General features: G+C 46.1%; 1 protein-coding gene across 2 annotated transcripts in view; it reads left to right on the top strand.

Annotated features, from left to right (window-relative positions):
• LOC144943530 (histone deacetylase 4-like) overlaps positions 1 to 23,183 on the top strand; it is an 88,680-nt gene that overhangs the window by 14,196 nt on the left and 51,301 nt on the right. Inside the window, exon 2 of one of the 2 annotated variants that reach the window (XM_078871069.1) lies at positions 1,821 to 1,975. In XM_078871069.1, coding sequence (XP_078727195.1) covers positions 1,954 to 1,975 — 22 coding nt within the window. In that variant the 5' untranslated portion in view covers positions 1,821 to 1,953. Of the gene's footprint in view, positions 1 to 1,820; positions 1,976 to 18,445; positions 18,902 to 23,183 lie in introns of those variants that run through there. The other variant, XM_078871070.1, reaches the window with a different exon arrangement.

Raw genomic sequence — 23,183 nt, 5'->3', positions numbered from 1 at the left:
CGTGAACACAACCGAATGTCGTGTATGTTTAACGTCTTGGCATAGGCAGTGTTGTACTAAGTGATATATACAACACTTACTGTTATTCAAAGCATATCAAATGTAGGCAAGAAGTTTGTTTTTATTTATATTACCCATTAATCATGAGTAAAATGTGGAAGGAATAGAATAGATGTAGCCCTGCAATTGCCTGCTCATGCCCCTGTGTTTGGAAAGGTGTCCACTAGGGGCAGCTCTAGAGTAGTCACTCTTAGAGGATGTTTGGCCTACGCTTCCGCACTGGCTAGACATCCTGGAAGAGGTGGGGGTATCCACACTTTACCACACCACACGTGACCTGTAGAATCATTAACTGCGGTGTGACCCATTTCTACTGCTAGCTTACAGAAGCTGTGGATGGGGGAGGGGGCGGGGGAATAGGAAAACTTGCCCGAACCATAGGTAATGTGTTGTAAGTGGATTAAGTCTCATGTTACGCTGAAAAGATGAAATACCTGCACTACTGTGCATATGTAATACTTTCCCTATTGTGTGGTGCTAATGGTGGTAGTGGTCTTGACTTGCCTGCCCGCTTGGCCAGGAGCAGTCTGTGGTGTGTGCAATAATACGCCCAAGTGCGGGGCGTGGGACATGCGTGTGCCTGCGCGATGAAATCACGTCCAGCACAGGAATGTGAGCACGTGTGGCAGGGCGAGGATCACCTGCAGTTCTTCCTGCCTCACGTTGGCCCGCGGCCTGAGCGTTGCAGTCTGCGTCCATGTCGATGTTGTGAATACCGAGGGGGTTAAATGCGATCCTGCTGCTCGGGCTGCTGTGCATTGCAACGGAGACATTTTATGCACCGTGATTGACACTGTCATTTTTGATCGTTTGCAACAATATGTCGGTCGTGTTCTGATTTGAAAGTGTATTTTACACACAAGCGTATGACCAAATCGACCGGGATGTTCCCGAGCTTCATCAGATCTCGGAATCTTGGATGGGTGACCATGATGCATTAAAACACGAACCTAAAACTAGATATTTTTACCAGGTAAGGCCCCACTGAGCTATCTAGCTCAGAAGCGAGCTGGCCACAAATGATAGCCCAATGAAGTGGCTTATCATGTGCAAATGAATTGAAGCCAAATACTCTAATCGCATGTTTCTAAATGTCGAGGGGAAAAAAACCGGTAGGACCCAGGGAAACATCCACACGACCACGGGGACAGCATGCAAACGCCACAATACAGGTGTCAGGGTCGGGATCCAACCCACGACCTCCTGTATACCAGGCAAGGTGGTTGATATCTCGTCACCGCGGCGAGCTGTTAACAAGTGTCATAGACTGATACGGCCATACGGGGATATGTCAACAGAGGGCAGTGCCGCGGAAGCCATTGTTTTACTGTACCATATTCCAACATCTATGTTCTCCACCTTCATCAGTTCACACGGAGCAGTGTGTTGTTCAAGATGTGCTCGTATATATTCGAAATTATTTAACACGTTCCTTCGGAGTGGGCAGGTAGAAACTTGGTTGGACAGCGCATTCGTGCACGACAGAAAGCTCGCGATCACGTGACGCACTTCAACCAATCCGGGAGCGTTTGGGAGGGGCTATGCACGATAGACAAATAATCCCTGGTGTTGTTCCTACCTGTAAAAACCACACGTACATTGAGATTGATGTGTTGTCTTAAAACAAAGGGATTTACGCTGTATTGCCCTTGCATGGAAATGAGTGCTTGAAATACATTGTAACTGCTTATTATTTCCTATCTTCTGCATAAAACTTATCTTATTTCTGTCACATGTTGTCATCGATGGTCTCCATATAGATTGACGGACGTCACAATGGCATGACGACAAAGGCATCAGAAGCCCTCAGGCCTCGGCGCAGTATTGCTCAAGACAATTGTGCCTGGAGACGCGGATAAATCCATCCCACATCGGTGTCCCACGGAGAGCGTCATGAACTCCCACAGCCAGCCAGGTGAGAGCCCCTGCTCCAGCCGCTCGGCACCGTTGTACCGTCTCGTCTTTCTTGGTATTAGCTTGGGTGTCTAAATTGTGTGCGTTCTGAGAAAGCTTCACTTTTATTGTGCTTGCAGTTCTCACGAGAGCCAGAGCATTCCATTGAGGTGAAATCACAGGTCCAGGCGCCCTGGCTGCTTGTGTAAGAGTTGTGCACATTTTTAGTAAATTGGCATTTTCAACGTTGTCCCCCCTCCGCACTCCTACCCATATTTACTTATATCGCTAATCTGTTATGTTTAACTTTTGACATTTCTCACAACGTTTTTCCACAGCCAACTGGTTCCGTTTCCAATCCACACAGCCATGCCACGGTTGCAGCTTGTTCCAGCTTCACTTGGAGTAAACAAGTTGAAAAAATGCAGTGTTTTTATGTCAATGCGAAAGAAATGTGGCTTGCATTAAGAGAAAATGTGGCACCTTTATCAGCGCGTATATCATCGGAGAGTAAAACTCACGAGTGGCCTGAATTTAACGACGTGAGATTTTTATGGCCAAAATGTAACTTCTCCATCTCTTCAACGACAGGTCACAAGTTGTCACATCATTTCCACTGCTTCACCCACCACCACACACTCTCATTGCTGGACCCCAATAAAACACACAGATATTCAAAACATCTGTTTTAAAGAGAGAGTCTTATTAAAGGGTTTGGCTGATAAAAAGCAACTTTTGTTTCAGATATAGGAATTAAAGATGAAAATATAATATTCCATGGCATCTGTTCACCTTCTGCATGATGTAAAGACATAATTGCTTTGTGTCAGATGCTATACAGAGGTTCTTTGTTTAGTCCACAGTGAATCATTGTTATTTGTAAGCACAACATTTAGGGGTACTTAAGAAAATATTTTAACATATCTTAATTTACAGATACACTGCTACATTCGTGCTTATCGCTTCAAATTCGCATGCGCAATTGATACAGTATTCAAAGCCAAAGGGAAACATACAGAGAGGTCTGGTTACAATTTAAACGTTAGGCCAATCATTTGTTAATATTCATGGCCACAGTCTTGCAAACGTCATTATTATTTTGTGTACTGGTTATAATTGTGGACTTTTGGAGCACCTAAATGACCTCAGAGGCAGATACGGTTTCTTAATTTCTATAAATTGTTTGGTGTTTAAATTTCTTTATCTAAACGCTAGGCTATTGCCACCAGAATGTTAAAACAATTAAGGACGTGCAGCGCACAGGTATACAGTGAGGGAAAAAAGTATTTGATCCCCTGCTGATTTTGTGCGTTTGCCCACTGACAAAGATATGATCAGTCTATAATTTTTTATGATAGGTTTATTTGAACAGTGAGAGACAGAATAACAACAAAAAAATCCAGAAAAACGCATGTCAAAAATGTTATAAATTGATTTGCATTTTAATGAGGGAAATAAGTATTTGACCCCTCTGCAAAACATGACTTAGTACTTAGTGGCAAAACCCTTGTTGGCAATCACAGAGGTCAGACGTTTCTTGTAGTTGGCCACCAGGTTTGCACACATCTCAGGAGGGATTTTGTCCCACTCCTCTTTGCAGGTCTTCTCCAGGTCATTAAGGTTTCGAGGCTGACGTTTGGAAACTCGAACCTTCAGCTCCCTCCACAGATTTTCTATGAGATTAAAGTCTGGAGACTGGCTAGGCCACTCCAGGACCTTAATGTGCTTTTTCTTGAGCCACTTCTTTGTTGCCTTGGCCGTGTGTTTTAGGTCATTGTCATGCTGGAATACCCATCCACGACCCATTTTCAATGCCCTGACTGAGGGAAGGAGGTTCTCACCCACGATTTGACGGTACATGGCCCTGTCCATCGTCCCTTTGATGCGGTGAAGTTGTCCTGTCCCCTTAGCAGAAAAACACCCCCAAAGCATGTTTCCACCTCCATGTTTGACGGTGGGGATGGTGTTCTTGGGGTCACAGGCAGCATTCCTCCTCCTCCAAACACGGCGAGTTGAGTTGATGTCAAAGAGCTAAATTTTGGTCTCATCTGACCACAACACTTTCACCCAGTTGTCCTCTGAATCATTCAGATGTTCATTGGCAAACTTCAGACGGGCATGTATATGTGCTTTCTTGAGCAGGGGGACCTTGCGGGCGCTGCAGGATTTCAGTCGTTCACGGCGTAGTGTGTTACCAACTGTTTTCTTGGTGACTATGGTCCCAGCTGCCTTGAGATCATTGACAAGATCCTCCCGTGTAGTTCTGGGCTGATTCCTCACCGTTCTCATGATCATTGCAACTCCACGAGGTGAGATCTTGCATGGAGCCCCAGGCCGAGGGAGATTGAAAGTTATTTTGTGTTTCTTTCATTTGCGAATAATCGCACCAACTGTTGTCACCTTATCGCCAAGCTGCTTGGCGATGGTCTTGTAGCCCATTCCAGCCTTGTGTAGGTCTACAATATTGTCCCTAACATCCTTGGAGAGCTCTTTGGTCTTGGCCATGGTGGAGAGTTTGGAATCTGATTGATTGATTTATTCTATGAACAGGTGTCTTTTATACAGGCAACAAGCTGAGATTAGGAGCACTCCCTTTAAGAGTGTGCTCCTAATCTCAGCTCGTTACCTGTATAAAACACACCTGGGAGCCAGAAATCTTTCTGATTGAGAGGGGGTCAAATACTGATTTCCCTCATTAAAATGCAAATCAATTTATAACATTTTTGACGTGCGTTTTTCTGGATTTTGTTGTTGTTATTCTGTCTCTCACTGTTCAAATAACCCTACCATTAAAATAATAGACTGATCATTTCTTTGTCAGTGGGCAAACGTACAAAATCAGCAGGGGATCAAATACTTTTTTCCCTCACTGTAACCTGAGCTTGGCTGGCCGCTGCTTCATCAGGCATTGGCCAGCGAGGGTCTCTGTGGTGTGTGTCGTCGGATTATTTTAGTAAGTCGAATGCCACGTGTGCCTTCGTGGCCCACTCCAAGAGGCTGCTGGTGTCAGATGGCCGAGGATTTTTCATTCAGCTAATTTAGTGTTAGGTAAATCAATGGCACGAGCAAATCACTTCCCATTGAATCCAGCGCACCAGTGACCAGCGTAGGCAGCTTCGCGGCTCGGCTTGCTGTGGAAAGGAAGTTGGTAAAATGCTAATTGTGCAATTAAGAAACATTTTTTTGAATACGCTGGACTGTGCTGCATATTAGCATTTAGAAATAACCATAATTTTTTCATGTGCTGGCCATGATGTGCCCCGCAATTATTCAGTTTTACAGTGCGTCGCATTTCAGTTGGTATGTAAAACAGGACCTGTGGTGCAGGGGGAATAATCTGTGTTGGTCCACACAGCTATCACCCCCATTAACCCGACTTCAGGCACTGGGCAGGAAATTTAAGGTATGTTGTTGAAACCCTGGGGAGAAAAATGCGAAAGAGTATTCACTTTCTCTGGTCTTTGCACATTCGCAAGAACAATACGTTTTATTGTGCCCCCTTTGGGTTACCAGTAGCAATGTAATGGTTAATTTTTACTTTTGGCGCAGTGTTTTTCATCTTTGAGAATATCAGTTATGGCACAAGATGGAGTCGAAATACGTGGGTGCGTCGTTTGAAATGGAATGCCTGTGGGATTGCAAGTGCTATCGAGGCTCATAGACTCAATACAACTCGTGATTCCTGGAAGCATTGTAGGAAGAGTTGTCTGTGTAAGCCTTGTGCCGTTGCCAGCAGCTCCTAGAAGGGAGAACATCTTCGTTCTGTTTTTTTTTCCCCTGGCGTAAATTAATTGGGGCAAATTAGCAGTGTTTGAAAACAGCCGATATATATATATTTTTGACGAAACTACTGAAACCATTCGCCCGTGCCATTAGCCCTTTTCCAGCGCGTGTGCGCGTATCCTATGCGATGGGTGCACGAGGCTAACACCGCAACTCCAATGAGGACACGATGCTGTGACATTTGAAATTTGGCAGGAGTTCCTATTAACACCCCAATAAAACAAGTATTATTACAGTGCACCCAGCTATATTTGCTGCAGTGCCGAGCATTGCTCGGCGATTCCCACGTGGCACGTCGAAAGCGGGTTTCTTACCGCATAGATAACAACATTTGTTATTGCGCACTCTTATGAGTTCAGTCCATATTGAATGCACATAGATGACACAGTTAAGTAGGCTCTCTGAAACAACACTGTTTCGAGTCTGTTGCAGAACTGGCTCATACTCAGGGATGGATCCCGAACATGAGCTGGTAGCGTGTTCTAGGTCTTTGGGCCGCAGACCCCAGAAATTGCGCTGACCGTATCGTGTGCGCTTTACACGCGGGTACAGCAGGTCGCCGCGAGCCACGGTTCGTAGTCGGTTAAATTGTTGTTTGCTTTAACCCGCATGTCTCGACGTAAGGATGTACAATTAAATTAACGCGCAACAAAAACATGCGGTGTGGTTTTTTTCCTGCAGCTATCTTGTGCCTTCTCTGTATTTGACTAACTCGGCTGTGCATCTTGGCCCCCGTGTCACATTATCCTGACCAGTGGCTGCGAATATATGTATTTTGTCACACCGTTCGAAGCATTCATATTCTGTGCCGCATTAAGCATCTGTTAGGAAATGTTCGAAATTCTGCCGGCCGAGGGCGATTACATCTGTTGTTTATCAAACCCACTCCTTTGTGCGCCTGGATGGATAAAAAAAAACAGCGGCACCTGGCTGATGATGGTCAGCATTGAACTGTGTGTTTAGTGGACATGGGCTTGTACAGTTCTGGATGGTTGCTTGTCAGTGGGAAAGGGCGGCGTGCACTGTATCATTGCGTAATGTACAGTTGAATACTAGTGGGGGGGGTGGGATGGATGTTCTGGGCACTGTATCCATTTTGCCTAAGTGCTTCATCAGCGGCCAGGGATTATTTCTATAACCACAGGTGTGATATCGCATGTACGTTTGTGACAGCGGAACTATTGGTGAAAAATGTGCAAAGAAGCACCGCTTGAAATTGCGCCAGGAGGCAAGAGAGCGGCACACGTGGATCAGAGAAGGAACGCTTTGTTCATTCGAACGCATGCTGCTTGCGTAGAGCTTAGCCAGTCCCAATCGCGACGTCCGTCGGCTCGGTGTAAAAGTGCGAGACGCCGTGTCACTGTTTGACAGCATGTGGCACAAGAGTCGCAAAATTTAAATGGACGGTAAATTTAAATGGTCTAAACAGTTGTTGAATTTTGTTCGGTGGAAGAACCATTTTGATATTAGAGCCACTATTGACGAGTAGAAAAGTGGAAATGGAGCGAGCAGTAGGCGCTGGGTTTGCGGAGCCTTGCGACTCATAGAGCATGGGAACCGATGCACCAGATGCTCTTGCTGATCCTGGCCCAAAACTGGGTCACTCTTGGTCTATCAGAGTTGGTTCCAAGCGGCTATAAAATGAGGCCTGTGTGTGTATATACAGGGAATTTTTAAAAGATGGACCCGATTTGAAATCGCTATATCTCTGCAACCACGAACCGCCCATGAATGAAACTCTTACCACTTGAAAGGGCAGGGCATAAAGTTGCAAATGATTACTGCTAGATGCCTCTCCCAGCGCACAAACAGCCCCTAGCCTCAGTCATTTGCAAGACACACTGCCTCAACGTTGGATAGACTCGGCGCTACACTCTTGGCCCCCAAGATCCCCAGACATCACACCCTGCGACTTTTTCTTGTGGGGATACGTCAAAGACCGTGTTTTTGCGCCACCATTAGTGACTAATCTGGATGACCTCAAAAACAGAATCATGGCAGCGGTGACTTCAGTGGAAGAAGACACTTTGAGAGGCGTTTGGGACGAATTGAACTATCATCTCGATGTTGTCCGTACAGCAGGTGGAGGGCACATCGAGCAGTTATAAAATGGTTAGAAAAACTTGATAACTCCTTAAACCGTTTGTAACTTTTTGTGTTATTGTGACATGTTTCCATCGTGAAATATACTGCTTTGAAATTGGATCCATCTTTTTAAACACCCTGTATTTGGAGAGCGGTAGTGTAGTGGTATGCGTGCTACGCTACAAAACCGGCGACCTGAGTTCGATTCCCGCTTACGACCACTAACACCAGTGATGAATATCTGAACTGAACTGGTCTTGGGCCTCCCCTAGGTCGTCTCAGCCTCAAATGAGTATCTGGCGTGGTGTGTAAGTATCGCCACCGGGGAGACAAACGTGGTCGGGTGTGGTGCTGGCCACCTATACCCTCGTGTACCGTGCCGGCCTTTATAGGTGCTCGCTAACATCACTTGCCCCAACAGTCTGTTAAGGCTATACGGGGGATCTTTTTCTTCATATGTATGGGTTCAATTCCTAACCACGGCTTACATTAGTGGCGAGTAGCAGCGGAATCGGTCCTGGGCCTACCCAAGATCAACACAAAATTAAATGATTGCCTGGTGCAATGTAAAAACATCAGCACTGGGGAGACAAAGGCTGCTGTGCAGGCTTCTCGTCACACCGCCTTCTTGTGTGCCATGTGGACCTTAGCACCACTTGGCCCAACAGTCAACAGTGCCAGAGAGAAGATCTTTGTTATATTTTATACTACATTTACATTTACACGTACATTATATTAGTATGCGTTTGGAGCGTGCAGTGGGTCATATTAAGGTTGTGTGAGCACGTGTCAGTTACATGCTCACGAGTGGTCATCTTGCAACACAGCAGTATTTACTTAATAGGCTTGGCTGCTGATGAGACCCCGAAGGTCAAAATTGGTCCAGTTTGCCTGTTTAAACAAACACGGCTGTAAAACAAATGTCCAAAGGGCCAACAGACCAATGACAAAAAAGGATTTTTTTTTAATACGCCGCGTAACGGCTTTGTGGATTCTGTCACAATGCGATGCTTTGTGTACACGTGTCAGAGTGTCGTTTGTCCGGCGAGTAAGTATGGGGAAAAAAATATTAATCTGTTTCATTTCATTGTAATTGCACACAACCTCAGTATGTATTCAAAGTCTTTTTCTGTCCCGCGTTTATGTTGTACCAGAGCCATGCATTCTTGTTTTTCTTCAGCTTACCGAGGCAAAGCGACGTGTTATTGCAGTGGGCACTCACCTGGTTTAAATAAAGAATCTGACGCACGCGTAATACCCGTTCTCTCGCTGCAAGGTCACTTGCACATATCGCGTACAGTGCTGTACATCAATGCAGAGGGATTGGTTTTGAAACGTTACGTCCAATCAATGTGTGTGGAACTTGTGAAAAAAAACGTGACCTGTGAAACGCGGCGAGCGAATTTCCATCGACAGTGGGATTGTTGTTTGTAACGCGTTTTGCGGCGCTAAATGTGTCCTCGCCGTGCACGGCGTCTTTTTGCATGTGGCTGCAGCAACGTTGGTCTGTGGTTGTTGTAGGGCTGAACGATTAATCGATTTCAAATCGAAATCGCAATTTGAAACAATGCGATTAGCAAATTGCAAAGGCTGCGATTTTTTGCGATTTTAAAAGTCCTATTACTTTTTTATTGGAATTAGTTCATAATTTATTATTATAACTTTATTTATTTCACTTAACAATTGTTCTATGTTTCATTGTTCTATTTCAATTGCAACATTTTAATAAGTACATGTTGGAAGCAATTAATATATTTTAAGTTCTCATCCTCGCATTAGAATATATAGAGCAGTTAATATTTAGATGGTATCACGTGGTAATGCTCCATCACATGTTTTAAATCTATTACACAGTGAATATTTAACTGAAGCTTGACTTTTAAAAATGTAATCTCACATCAAATCGCAATCGCAATATCTGTCAGAAATATCGCAATGAAATATTTTCCCCAAATCGTTCATCCCCAGCTTGTTGTAGCCCATGCCAAGCGGAGCAGTGAAATCGTGGCAGTGTTGACTGAGCTTGCTGGCAACGGAAGCTGTTCGGTAACCAATCATCTCTAGTGCAGGGTGTTTGTATAAATTTCAGCCACAGTGTATTATGTATTTCATGTTTATTACCGGCGAATATATATATAGTTCAATCAATTGCTGCAAAGGGTAGTACGTGTAGAAGTTTACGGTGAATGGTTATACAGCCGTTTGATGACACGTGCACTCATTTATAACACAAAACTATCATGAGCATCGTTTTGGAGACTATAAGTAGCAATATAAATAATCAAAACTATGCCACCATCACAGATTTGTTAACTCAATGTGAAAAAAATAAACGTATTTTTACGTTGTATAATTTTTTTAAGACTGAGAAAATGTAAATCTTCTTTAAAAAGAAAAATAACTGCTACAAAGGGTAGTACATATTGCGTCCGTGGAGGACCGGATTTGTGAAGGGGGCGTAATGTCTGCTTATATTATGCAGTAATTGTTACATGCCCCTGACAGTTCAGGATAAGAGTGGAGTCGTGGTGAATGGGCTGGGTGGGCTTGGGGCTGATTACAGGTTGAACGTGCGACTGGATTATAGGCCGGAGCTTCGCCATCCAAAACATGAAATTAAACGACAAAAAACACGTGTTTGCCTTCATTGAAAATGCACTTTGTATACCGCAGGTTATGGTGATCTTAGCGCAGTTGTGGCTTCTGGCGCTGTTATCAAGCTGTGATGGTTCTGGCGCAATCTTGGCTTGACAAAATTGGTACCCACACTTATAATACTACACAAATAGCGACGTGAAGCAGAAGAGCAGAAATGGACAGCTGATCCAGGTGATGGGAAATTTAGGGAGTTGGGGGTCACGGAGGTCGCTGATGTGCAAGTGGGAACTTTAATGCGATCGCTGAGTGTGGATGTTGACTCAGCGGGGGGGGGGGGGGAGTCGGTGACCATGTCTCCAAACGGAGGATTAAAAAGAGGTTTTCTGTTTTTAACCGGGTATATGTGCGAGTGGTGAAATAGCAACAACAGTGTCCATATCTGTTTGCCAAATACACTGGATGGGCTGTACTCGCAATATTGGCCACTTTTTTTGAAAAGCGATGATTATTTTAATTATTCAGGAAATTACCAAGTGTGGTAGAGCTGACGGCTTCCCATCGACGACATGTGCTCACAATTTAGAATTTCGTGCAACAGATGCTATTATACGCTGTGTTTTACTTCCCCCTTTGACGAAAAAGTCAGGAAAAGAAAGAGACGCTTTCACATCAGGCCTTTCTGCGAGGAGCCTACTAAAACATCAGGACCTCATTGCGGAACCTAATTGAGCCTCGAGCAGCACGGACAGGTCACCGAGGAGTCGCGTGACGCAAAGCCGCAAGTTTTCCCAGCCGGGCCCCCGGCGTGGTCTGGCAGCGCACCGCCCCAGTCAATGCTGAATTGACAGTTGCACTCCTCTGCAGCGATTCGCGCAGAATCGCGAGTGATCATGTTGGGTGCCGTTAAGTATTTCGGTCTTATAGGTGTTTCGTACGTGAATCCCTTTACATTGGCAGGCATCAGTCGTGTGCAGCAGAGCTGTCTGAATATACACACCCAACAAAGCATATAGCTACAGATGTAAAACGTAAAAAAAAAGTAAAATCTTCTAATTTAAGGAAATATATAAAGAACGTCCACGGTTTTCTAGACAGCCTCCCACCCCGCTTCCCGTCCGCTTAGAGTCCATTAATGCAAAGCTTGACACGCGAGGGAGAGTTTGCTCCGTAGCAGGGTCCTATCCAGAGGCACTCGTAAGAGCAGGTGCGGAGGAAAGCTCATGAGGCCTGAAGGACGACGGAGCGAGCGGCTGTGCCGGGGAGAGGGCATACGTGCGAGCACGGCCTGGCACGTTCGCACCCGCTTTTCAGCCGCAGTGTAGCCGGCCACGTGGGGCCCGTTTGAATGAACAGACAGTGATGCTGTATAAGTACGTATGTTGAATTTATTTCAGGCCATTCTTGCCTGTGATGCACGCGTGTTACCACCGCGCTACCACCACCCCTGCCGCTCATCGTTATGATTATTATTGTATGTATGTGTAATGTAGCTCTCGGAGACACCATCTTGTTCTTTATGTGTATTTATTATGAATATATTCCGCTGACAACGAGTAACCGCGAGTGACTAAAAACACTTGGGTCATTAAACAACTCTATTCTGAGACAACATAACCCTAGCCTCAAGACTACTCGAAGACGATGAAAACGACCCGTTCCAAGACGGCGACGGCGATTCCCCACAACAACAGCCCCCAGGTCCAGTTCGCGCCGGCTCTTATCCCTCGCACGACCCGGCCACGCCCCTATTCCCGAACTCTCGCTCACCGCACTTGGCCCTGTCAACGCTTGTCCCATCAATCATCCTTAGCAGTCAATTAGTAACCATGGTCCCGGGGAACCATACTGTCCCTCTATTTCCCCGTACTGTCCTTACATCACCCACCCCCCTCTCTTAAAAACATAGCCGTCCCCGGCTAACACGATTTTAAACCAACTTATCTTAGGCCGAACCAAACATTTAACACAATGCAACGCATAACCAATGTTCTAGGACCGAAAAAGAACAACTTACCCCTTAGAAGGACAATGCGGGCAACCAAAAAAACAACAATGCCACAATCCGAACAACGTACGCAACGCAACCCCCACGATTGTTACTACCACTCGGGCCCGACAGCGGGTCATATACTGCAGACATCTCCTTGTAGGCATCTTGAAGCGTAGCCCTCTCCTCCTCAGGGATGGCCCAGAAACACTGTGAGGCCATCATCGTCAAGAGCTGTAGGTAAAGCTCTCAACGCCTCCTCTTCCATCCAGCTGACAGACCGGTACGCTGCTCCAAACCGACGGGTGAAGGCACTCCAATCCCCCCCCACCACCGTAAATTATCTGATCAAGGGCAACCTTCATGGTTGCTCGGCGGCCCCTCGCCTCGCCGCCGGAGTTGACACCGCCTCCGCAGCCTCCCGCGCGTGCTCCAAAATGGCGGCCGTCGGTCGTGTCGCTTCCCGCGAAATGGCGGCCCCCGACCACGCGGTCTCCAGCACGGGAACTCCGACTGTAGGCGGCCGCTCCACCATCCTTGCGCGACTTTGCGGCTCGTCCCCGGCTGCGCCGGCTCTCGAAGTCGCCGCTCTCTTCGTCGCCACCAACTCAGCGACGGTCAAACATAGCCGATCCGCCTCCGCCACCAGGTCTTGCCACTCTTCCGTCGCAGGTGCCGCTTTCTCTGCACCCTCGGACTTCGTCACCGGGCTCCCGGCTCCCGGGGCTGCTGGGGGGACTTCTTGGTAGTCTTCTTTCTCCGTCTCTGAAGATGCTACAGGTGGGTTCTTACTCTTTCCTTTCTTCGGCATTTTACAATAGCCACTTCTGACACCACTGTAATGTAGCTCTCAGAGACACGGTCTTGTTCTTTATGTATATTTATTATGAATAAATTCCGCTGACAGCTTAACGAGTAACCGCGAGTGACTATATACACTTGGGTCATTAAACAACTCTATTCTGAGACAACATAACCCTAGCCTCAAGACTACTCGGAGACGACCTGTTCCAAGGCAACGACGGCAACGGCGATTCCCCACAACAACAGCCCCCAGGTCCAGTTCGCACCGGCTCTTATCCCTCGCACGACCCGGCCACGCCCCTATTCCCGAACTCTCGCTCACCGCACCTGGCCCTGTCAATCTCCGCCCTTATTACACTTTACCTCACGTGACCCTGTCAACGCTTGTCCCATCAGTCATCATTAGCCCGTCAATTAGTAACCATGGTCCCGGGGAACCATACTGTCCCTCTATCTCCCTTATTGTTCTTACATATGTATGTTGAACTTATTTCGCATTTTACGTAGCCAACCGTGCTTATCGGGGGTGCGGTGGAAGGACAACAAACTAAACACACGAAGCAGATCTCAAGAAATTAGTTTTCAATCTAGATTTGAAAGTGCATAGCTCCAGTTGCTTCCTAATATCGTAAGGGAGGGCATTCCAGACGACCGCAGAAGCGCATATGAAATCATGTGATGTGGTTCGATGGCTAGCTATTCATGGGGGACTGACACAAGCCTTGCATTCTTTCTCTGCATTTCGCAACTGCATCAAGATTCCAAAATGTCTTACGGCTCTGAGTTTCATACCATAGAGTTGTGTGTGCGTGCTGTATGAATACCTGCATTTGCAAATCTTGCATTTTGTTAGGTGATTAAAGATGCTTTGATCCGTCATTTAGAAATGATTCAATACGTGCTTTGAATCATGTGCGTAATCCTGGTTTCAACTCCTGGTTGGAGGTTGCCTCAGTGCTTGAGAAAATGTAGTTATGTTTTTATTTATTTCATAATGAGAATATTTATACTGGAGGAATCCGATGAGCTATCAAGCTCTTTTTACAGATGTCCAGTAGATGTCATACCTCTGGGGCAGTTGAAATTAGTTCTACTTTGTGGGGAAGTCAGTTGTGGTTGTCCTCTGAGTAGAATGTCAATACTCAGCTCAGGACTGTAAACTTTGTAAAATTGGTCAACTCAGCTAATGATGAAACAATGTGCATCTTGAAAGTCTTTTTATTTTCCTTTCTCCTGGTGTATCCCTCCAGTACAACCACCACACCTAAGTTTTTACTGGCGTCCATAAACGCATAAAACTACTTTAGTCTTATTGCGGGTTTTTCAGATGCTTCACTTTCGAAATAGTATTTCAATAATGGAGCAGTGTGCTAAGGTCATGTCATATTGTGTAACCCATATTTTTTATGTTTTTATAAGAACTTTGTCCACATCAAACGTGCCTCATTTTCGCCATATAATCACCTCCTGGAGCTGTCTGTTGCCACATGAAAGCTTACGGATTGGAGTAACCAAGGGTGTTCTGAAGATCAATACAGTATTTTCTTTTGGGATTTGTGCTCTATTTTTGATATCCTATTCCATACAAGCAATCCCATTGCAACATCAAAACAAGCTTCAATGAGTGTAGCAACAACAACAACAGCAACATAAAACGATGAAATCAGAAGTGCTACTTGGGGGAAAATACAGCCTCTAAAAGTGCATCAATACAGGGCACTTATTGGGTAGAAGGCTGAGCTGATAGTTTTGTGGGCAATTCTATGACTTTAAGCAAATCCGAGTGGACTGTGCACTTTGGAATCTGAACCTTTAAGTCCATTATCACGTATAACTGCGGTGCTAACTTTAATCCTGAATTCTCCAAAGCGAGTGAAAACACGGGCTCTTGCCATTGAGTTTTGAAAGAGCAAAAACGCGCATCTCGATTCAAATAAAAGCATGGATTTTTTTGAGAAATGCAATATAACGATTGTTTCTGATTATATTTTTACTAGCCTTTTGTCCGTCCAAGGACGGGTGTATTTCAGTAAATCTGAAACTTGCAAGCGAAACACAGACCGCGACGTGATATTCATTGCCTCAATTCGCGTGCAATTTTTAAGGCCGTGGTGACACAGACTTTTTCATGTTAAGGTTATAATCCTTTGTTCATCATGATGTCTTTTTTACTTCTATGTCTCAATAGCGTTACGGAGATTGCTTGACGTGAGGGTTGTAAGTTGTAAGTTGACGCTGAGGAGGGGGGAGGAGGCGCTTCGTGACCCCCCCCCCCCATGTGGAGTGACGTCACCTGCTCATGATTATTAATGAGGGGGGGGATCCACGTGGAGGATGTCACCTGTTCATGATTATTAATGAGGGGGGCTGGCCGACGTGGAGTGACGTCACGCACGGGACATATACATTATTGGCTCATTATAGTAGTAAATGCTTGGTTCTGAGACATGTTTTAAATCCTGGATTTAGTGTTTTGGGCTCAGTAGAGTTTGCACGCTGAGCACTCCGCTTCGCTGTCTGTAAGGGAGTGTGACTGCTTCAAGCAGTGGCTTTGTGCAGCTAAACTTAGAGAAATATAATTTTACCAAAGAGGGCGCCACGGTGGCAAGATGTTACGACCTCGCCTGGTATACAGGAGGTCTTGGGTTCGATTCCGACCCTGACGCCTGTATATTTGGAGTCTGTGTGTTCTCCCCATTGTCGTGTTGATTTTTCTCCGGGTCCTCCGGTTTTTCCTTCCACATTTGCAATTAACATCACGCCTCTAGAGTATGTGGCAGCTGTAAATGTCCACATGATAAGCCACTTCGTTGAGCTATAATTTGTGGCCAGGTCACTTTTGAAAAAAAATCAATATAGCTTAGTGGGATTAGATTCAACAATCTATTTTTGTTGTTTTATTCTTGCCGTCTCATTCGTATAACGTTATCTCATAAGTTTGTTCGCTTCATCTGGATCATTACCACACAAATTAAGACTGCGTATTATTTGCATGAATCATAAACAGTGTGTTAATGAATGGAAGTGATTTTCTGCGCAACTGAGCATTTGGGAGGTACACTCATCTCCCTGTTCCCAAAGGCATACGTATTTATGTGCAGGTCTTTTTACGTGTCACAAAACCCATTTACGACTGCCAATGGCATTATGTAACAATGAAACTATGTAACGTGGGATGCTACAACAGTCTTACGATTGAATTGCGCAAGTTCTCCTGAAGGAGCAGGCACTGTTTAATTTATTGCCGTCCGCTCGTTCACCTGGCCATTACAGTCGAAAAAAGAGAGGTGTTTTTAATGGACCTCGCTCAGCCACTTTGCTCCGTTTTTGCCGTGAACTCTGGTCACTCGCCAGGGGGAAGAGCGAAAGGGGGTCCCTTGAGCATACCCCAGGCACCCCGGTGGCCCCTAGTAGGTGCCCATGGAAACCCGCAGAGGCTTTGCATCATTGTGCACTACCACCTCCCATTCTTTCGTAAGAATTGCACTTGGTGAATTGCCGGCAATGCAGTGGCCTCGTTTATCCATCTTTACACCTAAGTGTACCTACCGCTTGCGCTGACCTTTGCGCTTGCATCCTCCATCCACTGTTTGTCTTTGTTGCCGCACCAGCAACCTGTGATATTTAATTTGGATCGCGTTTCAGTTCCTACCGCTCGACTTCTACCTTTGCCTTGCAATCCATTGAAAGCTTTTTGCTTTGCCATTCATCTTAGGCAGCGGGAATTTGCAGAAGCAAAACTTTGTCTGACAAGTTTTCTGCTCCGTTTTGAGCAGAGTCATTCCATAAATTGTGCAAGAGGAAATGTTACATGTTACAGCTGAAACATAATCTGCCAGGTTAGTTTTATTTCATAATAAAGAAATGACTGGAGTCTCATTGAATGTGGTTCAGAGTTTTCCCAAGTTGCTTTTGGGCCAGCCCATAGTTTAGCTTTTTCTGGGTAATTTCCCCTCTTCAAAAAAATATACTACTGCAGAACATGCTATACACTTATTGAATAGCCACATTTTTATAGTTAATCTTACTTTAACAGGCACACAATCATGATAGAACGAAGCATTCGAAGCATAAAAAAACAAGTTAAAAGGGGAAAAAACGTAAATCTTATCATGGTTAATACGGCTGTGTGCTGGCCAATTGTATAATCTGAATCTATAAATGTTTTAAGATGTTGGAAGTGTAGCATTGTTATTTTTTATGACAGCACCCGAGCGTGAGACTGTCACAAGCCTCTTGCGGTCCGTTTCCCGGATGTGGCGCTTGCAACACGCTCACCCAGGGGCGTTCACTTGAGTAACTCTCATTGAGAAGTAGTATTATTAGCAGTGAAGGCAACAAGACGGTGTTGCAGCTGGTGATCTCTCGTTCTGCTCGGTGATTCGTGAGTTATGAACCGCTAAACGGTTGCCTGTCAAACAGCATGCTCTGGCCCTCTGACGGATATGTGTCTTATAAACGTTACGGCAACCTTAGCTTTTTGTGTCGATGATTTATACTTGTATGCCTTGTTTGTAAGTATACATCAAGAATTAACATTTCTCAGCATGAGGGAATGCTGTTAAATTACTGGGGGTTTTTTTTGCTATATATAATTAACCAATAATTGCAAACATAGAAAAAAACTAGACTTGAAAATGTACACATAATTAAAGCAAATTCACGTCCCAAGTTTACAAATGCGGCGGGCACCGTACATTCATTCATAGGCAAGAAGGCAAATATGCTTTGTGTGCACTCCAATGCTTTTAATTTTTTTATTTCCGCTCTCGTAAAAGAGCTAGAAACCTAATTGTGCAAGCGCTCATGAATGGTCACCCGCAGCCATTTACCAGAATTCACGAGATTTCGTAATCTGCTCACCGATCTACACGACTGCCATGCCCCCACCAGCATTGCTTAAAACATTCTAAATCCACGTCGGGGTTACGGGCTTTGCAGTGTAAATATGGGATAAGAATGTGAACCGGTAGGCGGAGAATAATCGGCATTAATGTTTTTTTTTGCCCGAGTGGGTTTTTTTTTGCCCGAGTGTGGGTTTTTTTTCTCTCCCTCCTCTGGAAGCGTCTTTTGGTTGACTTGCGCTGATCTGAGTCGAGTCGCGTCACAGGATTGTTTGAGTGCGAGGTGGCGGGCGATGGGGGGGGTGGAAGAAAATCGTGACATTATAGGCACCCGCCGCCGGTATAAATAGAGGAGGAGGGAGGGGGGGGCAGTGTTTAAATGTTTTGATGTGTGTGCAAGAAAATGTGCGCTGCGGGGGTTGTGCGATTTGCATTGACGTAAGGAGGCAGCTTTGGCGTGTAGGCGGGGGCCTCTCCTCCTCCTCCTCTCCTCTCTCTCTTCGGCGCCGGGGCTTGTTGCGAGGGGCGAGCTCGCTACGGACCTGGGCCGCGAGTAAAATCAACAACAAGAAAGCAGCGGCGATGTTTGGAGGAGAAGGCGTGGGGTGGTGGTGGTGGTGTTCGTGAGTGGGGGGTTTATTTTTTAGTTATCGCGGCGAGGCCAGAGCCGTTTTGGGTTTTTTTTTCCGCCGTCAAAAAAGATCGGCGATGAGCGGGGATAGATTGAGGCGAGGATTAAAAGACGAAGAAGAAAAAACACCGCGTTGAAAGAGCGAAGCGAAGCCAAGCATCAGCGTCTCGTTGACTTTGGCGTACAAAGGGAAATCGCCTTGAAACGCCGTCGCTGGTATGTACTGCGTGCGTGGAATTTTTATTTATTTATATGAAAAGCAATACATTCCGCGTCGTGCTATATTTAAACTTCGCAAATGGTCTACAGTTGTAAAACGGGGTTTCCAACGTCCAGATGAATTTTAATACGAGCCCCATTGGGTTTTATTAAACGACAATAACAACAACAACACCACCACCACCACTCCCCGACGCCTCGTGCGTCCGCGCGCTTCCTCGACTGCGCGGGGCGCCCAGCGCGACGGTCGCTTCGCTCGGCTCCGTGTGGGGGGGGGGGGCACAGTGCAGGCTGCTCGCAGCGCTCATCACCCGAGCCCCCCACGGTGTGTGTAGTGGGTGGGTAGCACAGTGCAGGCTGCTCACAGCTCTCATCACCCGAGCCCCCCACGGTCCCACGGTGTGTGTGGGGGGGGTAGCGAGCACACAGTGCAGGCTGCTCGCAGCTCTCATCAGCCGAGCCCCCCACTGTGTGTGTAGTGGGGGGCACCGCCGAGTCACATTCGCACCTCATTGGCCCGCCGCACTTCACCCTCGCTCGGTGTTGTGCACCCCCCCCCCCCAGCGTGTTGGGGTAACACGCTGGGGGTGACGGGGGGGTTACGCGGTTTATTTTGACTCTGCGGCAAACTCTGGGGAGCGGTGGTGGTGGGGGGGGGGGCAGCGGTGGTGGGGGGGGGGGGCGGCGGTAGTTGGGGGGGGGCGGCGGTGGTGGTGGGGGGGCAGGGCTGGTGGTGGGGGGGGGCAGGAGTGGTGGGGGGCAGGAGTGGTGGGGGGGCAGGGGTGGTGGGGGGGGCAGGGGTGGTGGGGGGGGGCAGGGGTGGTGGGGGGGGGCAGCGTTGGTGGGGGGGGGCCAGCGTTGGTGGGGGGGGGGCAGCGTTGGTGGGGGGGGGGCAGCGTTGGTGGGGGGGGGGGGCAGCGTTGGTGGGGGGGGGGCAGCGTTGGCCCGGCTCGCGCCGGTCCCCAGCCCATTTCTCGGGGCAGATTCGGGTCATCACGGTGGGTCTCATTCGCCACGTGCGCGCTCGGACCACCCTAATCCGTGTTTTCTGACTTTACATTTTTTAAATGCGGCCGGGCCACGTCTCTCCATCGCGTGAAATCGTCGATGCCTATAACCTATCTACCTACCTCGCTACCTCGTCGTTACAATGCAGACGTTACTTTTATTCTATGGGAACCTCATTTGCCAGTAAAAATATGATAATTGGTTCTTTACCCTTCTATCTGGCAACAAAACTGACACCTTTTTACAAGGAGTCATGTTTGCATAGACCGCAATACCTGCAGTCATAATACAAACAAAAGAACATAACTCTGATAATGTGCACTGTCCTTAAAGTTGATTGATCCACACCCGAGACAGCTTTCCTTAGAGCCTAGTCTCATATGGGTTGGACCAGATGACGCCAAAAGGCGCCTTTTGGCGTCATCTGGTCCAACCCATATGAGACTAGGCTCTAAGGAAAGCTGTCTCGGGTGTGGATCAATCAACTTTAAGGACAGTGCACATTATCAGAGTTATGTTCTTTTGTTTGTATTATGACTGCAGGTATTGCGGTCTATGCAAACATGACTCCTTGTAAAAAGGTGTCAGTTTTGTTGCCAGATAGAAGGGTAAAGAACCAATTATCGTTACTTTTATTGTTGGCGCGAATAATGCGGCGAAACGGCTCCTTCCGCCTGCCACGTAACACCGCTGCATCTCCATGTCTGTAAATACGCAAAGCCTGTTCTTCTCAAGGCCAGCGTATGTATGCGAGCTCGGCCCTTGGGCTTCATATGTAATGACCCTTATGCCGTCTACTTTAAGATCTTTTCCACTGCAATTATCCAAGTGACTGAACAGTTTACACCGTGTGAACGACTGTGCATTACCCCAGGTTTTGAGTGCGCTGGATGTAACAATATTTTCGCTGAAAGTAGCAATACTTTCGCTGGATGTAACAATACTGAACTTATCCGCGTGCCGTTCATTGCAAACACGTGCAATTAATGAATGTAAAAACCCCAAAACATTGGGGGCAGATATACGTAATGCGCGCGTTGCAGGTAATGCATGGCTTTAGCAAATAACGCGTGTGTGTTCTTTTAAACGTATGCACATGCCACGAATCGGCCACTTGGGACCATTTTCATGTTGGCGCAATAAATCCCGTCGGGCAGCTTGTACAGTTCACACAGCAACTCGGCATCAGGCAGACGTGTGTTTTGACATCCGTGAAAATCAGTAGCTTAGCAGACGAAGTCTACGTGCTTTGTCAGGTTCGCAGGTTTCAATTGGGCTCGATTTATATTTTGTGTGAATTATTAAAAAATTGGAAGCAAAAATGGTGTTGTTGATGAAAACGCAATTACAGCAACCAATGGAAAGGGACTGCAGGAAATGATAGAATCACTTAATAAAGAAGGCTGCGAGGTCGGGCTTGAGATAAATACTGTATAAAACAAAGAAATAGTCTCAAACAGAAGGTTAACCAAACAATTTAAGGTATCTATTGGACGGACACAGCTGGAAGACCAGGATCAACATTCTCAAAGAGACACGAGAGCACGTTGGATTTCTTTTGCAAAATTGAGCTTTTAATAATGAAAAGCAACGTAGCCATTATGCTTCAGGAGGGACGTTTTAACCATTGTACATTGCCTGCTTATGACCGTGTGGATCAGAAACGTTGACAACGAAAACGGAACAAAGGTTGAAAAGTCTGCAAGGAAGAATGGGGAGATGCATGCAGGGAGCACGTGGCATCTAGAATACAAACGAGTTGAAAATGTCACACTGTAAAGCAGAGTCAGTGGGCTTGAGCCGGACACATCGGCGGTCGAGACGAATAATGGAATGGCAGCCAAAGGGTGAAACATGTCTGAGGGTATGTCCATTGCGGAGATGGAGCAATGAAATCAGCTCGCATGCAACCGCTAAATGGATGTTTGCATTATGGGCCTGTGGGAGATGGTGGTGCTTTGTGTGTGAGGGGGGGGGGAGGCCTTCATCTACCAGTGGATAGATCACGGCTGATCGTGAAGATGATGCTCAAGTCTCTTTCTCACTCCTTCACACACACGTGCATCGTCAGCCTTTGCCGATCTTCTTCTGATTTTTACTGCAGGAGGCGTTTCTCGCAAACAGTCGCTCTACTGGTGCCTTAACGAGCAGCCAATAACCAAGAGACATTCTTTCTCGGCTGATATAAAATATCAATGGTGAACAATGAGCACGAAGCAAATCTACACATGTGCCTCCAAGCTCGTGTTGGTGGTGTTTAAAATTAATGTAATTGATTGGTAGATTAACTTGAAACGTGACAATATCTGTTTGACTTTGGAACTGCACGCTGGGTGAAAAGCACACCATATTTATCTTAATTGGTATTACGAATGTGTGCCTGCACATGATAAAAAATATATACTTAGATCGTGAGTGCATGGAAATGATAATTCTGATGTGTAAGGTACCCTAGAAACCGCAGCACACTAAATGAAGGCATTCACATTAATTTGGCAGTCATACTTGCATGTGTATGCCGGTAGACACCGATGTATGTATGTTGAACTTCTTTCGCACCGTACATAGTTAACCGTGCTAATTGGAGGTGGGGGGGGGGAAGGCCAACAAACTAAATACAAAAAGCAGAATGACTAGTTGCCCTCTGTGATGATTGATCTTAAGGGCAAGTTATGCATTTTTACAATTTTCACCCAAGTTTTAATGCCCGCCTTGAGATTTCCTTCACGTTGCTTTTCCATTCGCAAAAACATTGGCGCTGCTCATGCAATTTCTGCAGTGTACAGATGGTGACTCGCCGCTTTTATTTGAGCTGCGTGCTCTTAAAATTAAAATTATTTGAGTGCATTTTTCTCCAATGCTTGTGTTAGATGTTTAATTTTTTTAAACCGTATATGTATACAGCTCCAGAGGAAGGTTAAAAAAGTACATGGATAAAAGCAATTCTTACTTGGAGATGTCAGGCTAATAACAGTAGTGTCTGTTCCTTGCTCGATTATTAGTGTTATTTTTTTCCCATAAATAAATTACACTTGGGTCAATTGACAAAAGCTGTAATATGCTTTTAAAGATGTTAAATCCTACCCCACAGTCAGATCTCTGTTGCAACGGTATTAGGATACAATCTGCCAGCAAATGGGTCACCATCATCAGCCATGCTGGCCACAATCGCACTGTGGCCTGTCTTTTAATTTTCCATTTATGAAGCTATGGACCATATAGCAAACCGCTCTAGCCTGCGCTCCTTCAATGGAGAAATAGCAAGACGACA

The sequence above is a fragment of the Lampetra fluviatilis genome, chromosome 31, assembly GCF_964198595.1.
Source record: "Lampetra fluviatilis chromosome 31, kcLamFluv1.1, whole genome shotgun sequence".
NCBI lineage: Eukaryota > Metazoa > Chordata > Hyperoartia > Petromyzontiformes > Petromyzontidae > Lampetra > Lampetra fluviatilis.
The sequence above is the reverse complement of the archived record's forward strand: the minus strand, read 5'-3'. Positions and strand labels throughout refer to the sequence as shown.